General features: G+C 43.2%; 1 protein-coding gene across 1 annotated transcript; it reads right to left on the reverse strand.

Moving 5' to 3' along the window:
• Window positions 1-950: 950 nt before the first annotated feature.
• On the reverse strand, window positions 951-5153 carry pou5f3 (POU domain, class 5, transcription factor 3). Its single transcript, XM_030436800.1, has 5 exons — window positions 4013-5153; window positions 3754-3865; window positions 3297-3427; window positions 2411-2575; window positions 951-2325 (listed from the first exon to the last, which is right to left on the reverse strand). The coding sequence occupies exons 1-5, from the start codon at window positions 4769-4771 to the stop codon at window positions 2065-2067; spliced, it is 1428 nt and encodes a 475-aa protein (XP_030292660.1). The 5' UTR covers window positions 4772-5153; the 3' UTR covers window positions 951-2064.
• Window positions 5154-10159: the final 5006 nt, after the last annotated feature.

Raw genomic sequence — 10159 nt, forward strand, 5'->3', positions numbered from 1 at the left:
CATTAACAACCTGTTATGGTGCAATATGCAAGAACTGGCCACTAATAGAATTCATACTCAACAACATAGGAGGCAGCATGTCAGCGGATTAACCACCAACTGCTGCCAGCTGTAGCAGCTGTTAGCTAGTTAGCTGTGCTGCTTGTGGTCAAGACTGGGAACTCAGAGCACTGGTGTGGGGTGGGTTTACACCACTAGCAAGGGTGTATTGCAACAACTTCACAGCTGTCCACTCGCAACATTTTGGTGATAATTGCAGTAAAGTCTTGAATGTTTTCAACAAGAAGTTCTCACATATTGCACCTAGAAGGAAGTGTTTCACATTAAAAGCTACTGCTTGAAGTCTTAAAGTTTAAACTTGCACTCACATTGAATAGTTCAGTAAAATTGGTTACGACGCAAGATAATATTGAGTATACTAACAGCTGTTTTACTGACAACTCATACACTCGGTCTCGCCAGTCGTTTCGGGGGGTCATCTAAAAAAGGACTGCTACTTCTTATAAGGTGTAGTAAAGAGGAGTGACTAAAATAATGTAACTTGTTTTTTTAAAAATTACATTTAAAAAACAGGTAAGTCCACCAATTTCACACATTAAAGTGTGTTTGCAGGTCTGAGGGAGCACCACTGCATTAAGTGAAAAAAGTGGTATCCAGCTTTTTTGTGGCTCCAGATGAAGCTGCATGTAATCTGATGAATTGCCTCCAGTGATGGAAGTTGCATAGAACGTGTGGAATGAAAAGGTGACATCTCTGATTCTGCTGTATTCATTTGAAACATTTGTTCAATAGTGTACAGGAGAGCCATGTTCTACACGTATATGCTGCTTTACAAAACCTGGTGCCTACATTACCCAGAATGCAATTTCCTCTTGGGCTACAAAAGGTTTTACACTACATTTTTCACATATGCAGTAGCACTCCCAAGACCTGCAAGCACACATTATGTATCATTAGTGGAGTTAACCTTTAATGTCTTTATCTCTATAATGGACTTGAGTCAAAATGAAACACCACCAGATGTGAGAAATTCTTCACCCAAACTTTTAGTATCGAGTGTTATTCAACATGCCATGAACATTAAAAACCCTTTACATAAAAAATAAAATGAGGTACTGACATCGTTTTTGGCTGTTGTAGCCTCAACTTGACAGCATAATTGATCTGAATCAGGTCAAGCACAACTCCTCATCATTCACATGAGACACCAAGAAAACACTGACATTGTGCAATTGGCAGAATTAGCAGCTAAGAGTAACAAATCAATCGTCACACTCCCTCAAAATACTTTGAATCTCGCCATTGCCCACTTAACATAAGAATATTTGCTAAAAACATGTCAATGACAAACAACCATGGGGCAAAAATCTGGGGTCCTGTATACAAATGGAACATTTGAAAAAAATTCAACATTACAAAAGCAACTTTGTGCAATACCAAAATTGAAAAATACACCTGGGCATTGTGGCAATACAGTTCAGCTAATGACTAGCTGCTCTGTCCAGATGAGATACAGAAGTATTGCACAAACATTGACAAATCTGACGACGATGAATTCTGTTTAAAAGAAACTCGCTGAGATTCCCCTTGATGAACAAGATCTTTTCTTGTCCGCGCCACAGGAACCTTCCCCAAGATTTAGTGGAAGTGGAAGGAATACCCTGCTCACATTCACAACTGGACTATTTACACTGTAGCAGCACATTGTTCTACCTCTGCAATTATTAAAGCCTATGGAATAACTTACTATGCACTATCCAAGAACACAAAAGGCACATTCAGCAAAATTCAGTTTACGTGTTCCTCTTTGTTTAGGTCGAAAGTTACAAGAGGATGTGTCCCTCTTGGGAGTTCATTAAATTTCCCCATCTAAACAGGAACAAGAAACCACTTAGGCCCACTCCCTTCCGCAACCAGAAGAGCTCCAACACTTCCAACCTTGCACTGCTGTGATCTGTCGATCTGGCTCCTGGATGCAGAGGCTCGTCTTCAGCGCGAGTTGGGGTTGGACCGAGAGGCTTGGGAAGGCAATCTGTGGTTCTGTCCGTGTGTAACTGAGCATGTTTATCCAGTCAGGTGACTAATCAGTCCGGGGTGCAGGGACTGTTTCAGGACGTCAGGCCGATGCAGCTGGGGCATGTAGAGTGTAGGAGGAGGGGCACCAGGGTAGCCAGAAGCAGGGAAGCCCTGACTGGGAATGGGAGAGGGGGCCATGTTCAGCGGGGACGGGCTCTGCTCGTAGTACTGGCCATCGCACTCCTCGTCTAGAGGCAGGGCCAGGCGCTTTCCTTTCTGTCTCCGGTTGCAGAACCAAACGCGCACGACCTGTCAGGAATGGCATTTGTCTTTTAAAAAAAACATGACAACCTATTCTTTTAAAAAGTGAACCAATTCAAGAGTTAGTACTTACATCTCTCTCCAGACCCAGGTCATCCGAGATGTGCGTGATCTCCTGGGTGTTGGGCTTGGGGCACTTGATAAAGTAAGACTCCAGAGCCGAGCGCACGGCTCCCTCCAGACTGGTCCTCCTCTTTCTTTTTCTGGTGTCGACAAATACCCGCTCGATCTTGTACATCTGAGGAATCAGAAAGATGTTTTAGATCACGTTCAGGCTAAAATAAGATGCACAATAAATGTCTTGATATTTTCAAATCTCCTCAAAAAGCATTGAAATGTAGGGAAGGCAAATCTGGAGATGGATATTTGATTGTCGTGCCTCAAATCACGGGTTGTCAAAAACAAACACTTTGGGTCCAAATATACTGACCTGAAACATTAGTATTTTGAAATGAGACTCAACAAGCAACTCTATTTCTCCAGAATCAGCTTACCTACCCTTAAAACTGGGCGATGAATCAAATATCAAAATATTTTAACCCAAAACCTCAATATTGCCATTGGCACCGACACAATGATTAGTAATGTGGATATAAAGACCAAGTTGGTGACGACTAGTTTCAGTAGAGCAAGTAGAACAGTCTGGCGAGTTACGAAAATGACAATTTACTTAAATGCAGCCTTTGAAACCAGGAAAAGACAACACTTGTGCCATATCATGATGCAACACATCCCAAAGTCTAACACTACACCATAAAAGATGGTCAAGACTCGAATTAGATGACTTATGAGCACTAAACAGCTTGATCATGGCCACTAGATGGCATGTTCCACTTCAGAAGAGCAGAGGGCCTTGGTTCAGGTCAGCAGGAAGTTTGCTACCAAACAATCCCGCAAAGCTTGCTGATGATCTGTTGTCTTGCAAACTAGTAGGCAGATGTCAAGAGTTGCAGACTTACATCCTGGGGATTTTCCGAGGTCTCTGCCTCGTTCAGCCATCTCTGGAGAAGGGGCTTCAGCTTGCACATGTTCTTGAAGCTCAGCTGCAGAGCCTCGAAGCGGCAGATGGTTGTCTGGCTGAACATTTTACCTACACAGAAACATAAAGACTTCAACAACAACTGGCAATGAATGGAAGATGGTTGGCTTAAAAGCCAATAGACCAACATATAAAAGGAGTTTGTTTTACTTCATGCTGTGCAATGCGCAGAATTGTTCAGAAAGTCATGACTTGCTCATCCAAATATCAAAACAGGTGATGGATCCAAAAAAAGTATGTCCACATAGACCATCTTAACAACTTTAAGGAGTAGCTTGCAGGTTGAGGTGACTGAATCAAGAATGACAGCTTCTGAGGTTTGAATGTGGCGTCATGGGTCACAGAAAAACTCTGAAGTAAGATGAATATAAGCTTACCATAAAGGTTACCCAGGGCAAGGCCAACATCAGCTTGAGTGAAACCCAAGGTTATGCGCTTGTGTTTTAGTTCCTTGGCAAACTGCTCCAGTTCCTCTGTGGAAAGGTTCTCCTGTTGAACACAGCAAATACACATTTTAGATGGAAACTGGCGTTCAATCTATTCCTCAGATTCCCCCCACGCTGCGTTGCGTCTCACAGAAGATAACGCTCCTTGGCAGGGTCAGAATTGGAGGCCTGATTCAGTGGCTGTTCTTACCTCCTCGGAGTCGCTGCACCCGCCGCTGGACGACCCGCTGCTCCGCGTGGAGGAGGCTGGGTTCTGCGTCTGCGGCCCGGGGGCAGCCTGGCTCGGGTTCACGCTGAAAAACGCGTTCCCAGGAAGCCCGTTGCTTGGAGGCGATGGGGACATGGAGGGCGAGGATGCGGATGATGTTGAGGGATTTTGATTGCTGCTGCCGGGTGGGGTGATGTGGCTGATCCCGGGCCAGAAGGACGGGTTCCAGGCCGTGGGGTAGAAGACTCCGTGGGGCATGGCGGCGGAGGTCGGGGGAGTCGGGTACTGCTGAATCTTTATCTCCGTTGAGTAGTCATCACCAGTGTCCTTCTCAGTCTTTATTTCGGGCAGCTTGATTTGCTCCCGGGTCTCGGCTATAGGAGGGCTCAGGTTGATGGGCTGGGTAGCTGCTGTTACGCCGGGTACCTGGCCGGTGTACTCGGGCGCAGCGAAGGGATACCAGTGCTTGGGTTGCCCAAACTCTCCAGCCTGCGCGTCGGAGCCCCTGTAGTCACAGGCGACCGATGGGAAAGGAAAAAAGGTCTGCGCGGATGCCGGCGTGATGCCACTGTACGCGGTTTTGTTGTAGAAGAGGCTCGGATCTGGCAGGACGCCGTGGGGAAGCTGGAATGACGCGGCGCTGCCCAAACTGTCGTGGCCTAAACTCTGGGTGCAAAGGTTGGTCCGGCTGAAGTCATACGGCCGGCTCTGGCACTCCGGACTCTGCGATCTGTCGGACATCTTCCAAACGATGTGAGAGCCTTGAGGCCAGACAAGCGGGGGTCCAAGATTTAAAAGTCCGAGAGAGGGGGAAAAAAAGTTAGCGGCGACTGCTGGGGCTGCTCATCCGTTTCAAGTTTACGCACGAACCAAAGAGGGATGGGAGGGAAGCTCTCCGGATGAAGGTCCGCTTTGAGAGAATCTGCGCAAAAATGTAGACCTTGCCGTTTTTTGGTGCAACATAACCACCAAATACGCCTGCGGCCTACTCCATGAAGTCCAGTCTGTTAACACAAACACTCTCCTCACCTTCAAGCTCAAATGCCCCTGTCCGGCCTCCGCTCCACAGGTTTTCCTAATTACAGCTGCGGGTGTCGCGGATCGCCTTCTCTCCTCGCCCATTGGCTGGCGCAGACAATTGCGCACAGCTGATGGTTGAATTTGTGAATGACCTTGATTCCTCACCAAAGTAGTGGGCGTGTTCTGACATCAGCTTTGAGCCATGTTGGACCCTAGAACTACTCAGATCCCTGCTTTAAAAAAAAAAAAAAAAAAATTGAATTTAAAACAAATTAGGCGCAATCCAGAATCACCACTGTGGAAAAATATCAGCATATCCAACAATTCACCCGGAGAAGCATATTTACATTGCTAAACAGGCACGGGCCGCTGCTCCTGTAGATACATATTGCAGGCTCACACTGTAACTTGCGCACCTCATACATGAATCATAATGCTCGGTTTGTTTAAGTTATTCCCCTGTAAAGAGATGGCTTTGATATTAAAATCCCCGCCATTGAGACCGAGTTCGTTCAAATCACTAACATGTAAACTAAATAAAATAAAGTGGCATTGTGTGAATGGCTGTGATAGAACAAATTAACATAGCTTAATTAATCGGACCACATTTGATTCGGAGACAAACGAAGACGACAGCTCGTCACAAACACAAACACTGCGGGCAGAAAAGAAAATGCTGCATCAGGATAGAGGATTAGAAATTGAGAGAGCAACAGTTAGAAAGCAAGAAGGTCGGCAGGATGGAGGCTACACATGAGAAAGACGGTGGCGGAGTTTAAAGAGGGCTAAGCTTGTGGTGAAAGCTTGTTTTGGAGAATGTGCGCATGAAGGACCACGTCCCAGTTTTTCATTTGTTTTTCCAAGTAAATATTTGCTTCTTATATGATCTTAATAGCATTAGACATTGTTTTAGTATTGGAAGGATTTCCATGTTTGTTTTTTGCACTTTTTCCAAACTTTCAAAAGATTCATTTCGTACACAGTCGTCGAGATGAGTTTTGGTACAGTGTGTGTCAGAGGCTGCTGTCATGGCGAACATGGAGCTGGACACTCTTGAGATTTTGGCTAAACTGGGAGCTAGAACATAAAACGAGCAGCAGCATTCAGGTGAACCTCTCCCTTTCACCCTTGATCGGTGGCCATTGAAAGGCCTGGATGGCCGGAGCGGTGTACAGATGCGCTCCCCCAGCGCGAGTCGTTGGCCGCAGATTGCGGCAGGAAGACAACACTGCGGGAAGGGAGAGGGGGTGCCATTGTACGAGCTGACCCCGGGGCACCCCGTGGATTTCAGATCCCCAGTTGCGATGGTCGACCATTAGCTCCTTTTCAGATTGAAACAATAAGTCTCAACCCTTTGATTCCGCCCCACACCCACCTCCTCCCCCTTTCCTCCGCTCGTCCTCTGAGACAAACAGCAGGCTGAAGAGGTTTCACTCCGGTCTGCAGGGCCCCGGGCTTCACTCAGGACCAGTACCTTGGCATCCAGTCCGATGAGGCCTGGAGGTCCAAAACTTGTTTGAGGACCGAGGTGTTGTCTGCAGGTGCATTAATCAAGCAGAGCTGGAGTATCTGTTACAGCCTTGGTATGAGTCAGTATCACTTTTATCCTTTTTGCAGCCTGTAGAACAAATGTTACCTTTTTATTGGCCTTACTGCCCTTCAAAATATAGTGACTGGTGAACAATTTAACTCAATAATGATGTCATCTTTGCATATTCAGCTATTTAATTGATCATTATTAGAGGACTGACATATGTTGACGTGTATATCAAGTAAAATGTAAATTGGAAAAACATCAAAAAAGCAATATGATAGAAATAAATGCATCTTACAAAAATCCTTCAATTAACCCCAAATCTTATCTCTTGGGAACCCTTGATCACAGGTTGCAAGAAGGAGTTGCTGAATTCAGAGAACATTTCTTGAAAAGAAGGTCAGCTTTTACTTTAATAAGAAGAGTTCTCTGCCCTTCTTACAAGCCATGTAGGTCCAGGATCAGGGGAGACCACAAGAACCTGGTCAATAGCTTAAAAGACATCAAACCCCAGCTATACAAGCATTGTCCTGGGCAATGGACTTGGGAGAATAATTGTCATGCAAAAGACAGACAGCAAGACAGATAGTAGACTTGAGGCAGGGCTTCAGAGAGAAAGGGAGAGCAGAGCACAGAGCTCTCAGGGTGTCCAAGGGAGGGAGGAGGGAGGGGAGTGGGGGGATCAGGGTTGAATAGCACAGTACAGTGAGGAGGAGATGTGTGAGGGGAGTATCTGGGGGTTTAGTTGAACCCCCCCCCCCCCCCCAGATGTCTCAGATCTTGTCTTTAGTTCCTTTTAAGTGGCCTCTTCAGGACACCTCAGACATGTGCTCGCAGGTCACAGCCAGTCAAACAGAGAAACGGAGAAAGTCCCAGATTAAAGAAGAAAGCCTATTGAAGCAGAAGCGGCAGCAGCAGTGTGAATGTGTTGCACAGCTCAGCCAGTCACACCAGCCACATAAAAACCAGAAATGGAATGTAACTTAGTACATTTACTCAAGTATTGTACTTAAGTACAGTTTTGAGGTCCTTGTGCCTTACTTGAGTATTTACATTTTTTGCTACTCTATACTTTAAGTACAATTCGGAGTGTAGTAGTGCATTTTTGAATTAATGTGTTTAACTGGCAATCTGCTAAAAAAGCACACATACAAAAAAACACAGATTCCACCAATAAGTAAAACCCTGAATGATAGATAATGAGCCAAGGTGGACAAATGGGACGAATGTAGATTTATGTTATGTTTTACTTTTACTTGTACATTTGGTACTTAAGTTCACGTACCTCCAGAAAATAACTTTTGATGCCTAAGTACACTTAATATCAGATACTTCAAGACTTTTTTTTTTTCCAAGTCCTTTTTGTGTGGCAACTCATGATTATTTTAATCTAATTAATCTGTTGATTATTTTCACGATTATAAGACTAGCAGTCTGGTCTATAAAATGTCAGAAAATGCTGAAAACAGTCAATCAGTCTGTTTTCCAAAGCTCAACAAGACGTCTTCAAAGGTCTTGTTCTGTCCACAATCCAAAGATTTTTGGTTTACTGTCAGTGAGGAGTAAAGAAACCAGAAAGTATGGAGAAATCATTCAGGCTGATTTACAGGTTATGGGATAAATTGATGATTAATTCAATAGTTGACAACTAATTGATTGATCGATTAATTGTTAGCAGCTCTAGTCTGTATTTTATCTTTTTTACATCCACGGCTACATCCAAGCTTTTACTCTCGTAAGCTTCATCTCGATGTTGTTTAACTATTGATCAAATGCTTGCTGCCATTTCACTGAAGACTGGTCCTGCGGTAAGAAACTGTCTGCCATTCGAGGTGTTTTGGGTTAGCTCATTGTGAAAATAACACATTTATGAATAGCAGCGCTTCCTCGAGAAGAGGCAGTGACGGTTTCATTGAGTGGTTTGTGTGGTTACTTCCGAGAAAATTCTACTTATAAGAAATCCTCTAAAAAAGTTCCTCATTAGAGTGTTAAAAACTGTAATCTATGAAGAACTTTGTGCACAATTCTGTCTCTTGATTGTATTTGTTTTTCACAGTCACCTCTTTGAAAAGTTGCGCTTTTGAGAAGTCATAATCTCACAAATCTGAATACCACCCTTCCTGTTGAGCAACTCAATCATCCCCCACGAACAAGTATGATGGGTTTTTGATTTTCTCCGCAACGGCCCTGCCTTTGATACCCACCTTCACACACCCTCCACCCACCCAGGTTTTCGTCAGAGGGCCGATGGCTGCCTTCCTCCCACCGTCCGCCAGCACAAAGGGCCTTTAACGGCTCAGTGGGGACAGAAGACTGACTCGACCCCTCCTCAGCACACACACACACACACACACACACACACACACACACACACACTCGGACATACAAACACATACACACAAAACCCACATGGAGGTGTCTCTCCTCCCTGCCCCTAACACACACACACACACTTTCTGGGTGTCGTCACTTGTGTCCTGAAGTCAAAACAAGGTGAAACAGAATCACCAAAAACCAGACAGAAAGTCTCTGTGAGGTTGAAAGGAGTACATTTGATGGCAGAGTTCACCACACTGAGAGGAAACGCTTACTGCGCTGCAGTTTGACTTTCTGAGTCATTTTTGGAAAGTAAACACTTCATACTTGTAGGCCGCTACATTTCAGAGAGAATTATCGTGTTTTTTACTCTACTGCAATTATCTGATAGCTTTAGTTAGTTGTTCATTTGCAGATTCAGAGTAATGGCACAAAATATAATCAACAAAATAAATGATGAAGCATTATTTTAAGATAAGATCGGAGAGAAATAAGACTTTATTACTCTTATTTATTTAATTCTCAAGACAACCAGCCATATACAAAGTCATTACAATGAGCTCCACCTTTACCAGCAGCAACATCACATTTATACATCAATAATTATAATCTAATAACATAATACATATTCTTAAATGGGCCATTCTAACTAATTCATAATTTTACTTTTGGTACTTACAGTGTAGTTTGATGCTGATATTATTCTAATGTGAATGATTTAATGCCGGATTTAAACTTTCTACAATTTTATCATTTACTAATTATTTACTAATTCATTTTTGTTGTTGTCTTGTATCTTTTATGTTGCCTTTATTTGTACTGTTAACCATTGTGAAATTGTCATCTATTGCATTATTACTCAATATTCTACACTGCAGTTAGTTATATATGTATATGTATATATATATGTGTATGTGTATATATTTATATACATATATCAATTGTTTTATATTTTATTGTTACCTATTGCATTATTACTCGATATCATCTACACTGTAGCTACCGTTATATATGTATATGTATGTATATATGTATTTATGTATATATACATCAATTATTTTATTGCCTTTTATATTTTATTCATACTTACACTTACTAATACTGTGTAGATCTGCTCGTTTTACATCCACATTGCACATGGCAGCGCTATTTCATCAAATGGAAAAATAGAAAAATAAAAATAATTACGTAGATTTTGCCCCAAAATGCATCTAATGTGCATTTTTGGACGATCCTATTGTACTAATCACAAATTAAAC

This window comes from Sparus aurata, chromosome 12 (genome assembly GCF_900880675.1).
Source record: "Sparus aurata chromosome 12, fSpaAur1.1, whole genome shotgun sequence".
Classification (NCBI taxonomy): domain Eukaryota; kingdom Metazoa; phylum Chordata; class Actinopteri; order Spariformes; family Sparidae; genus Sparus; species Sparus aurata.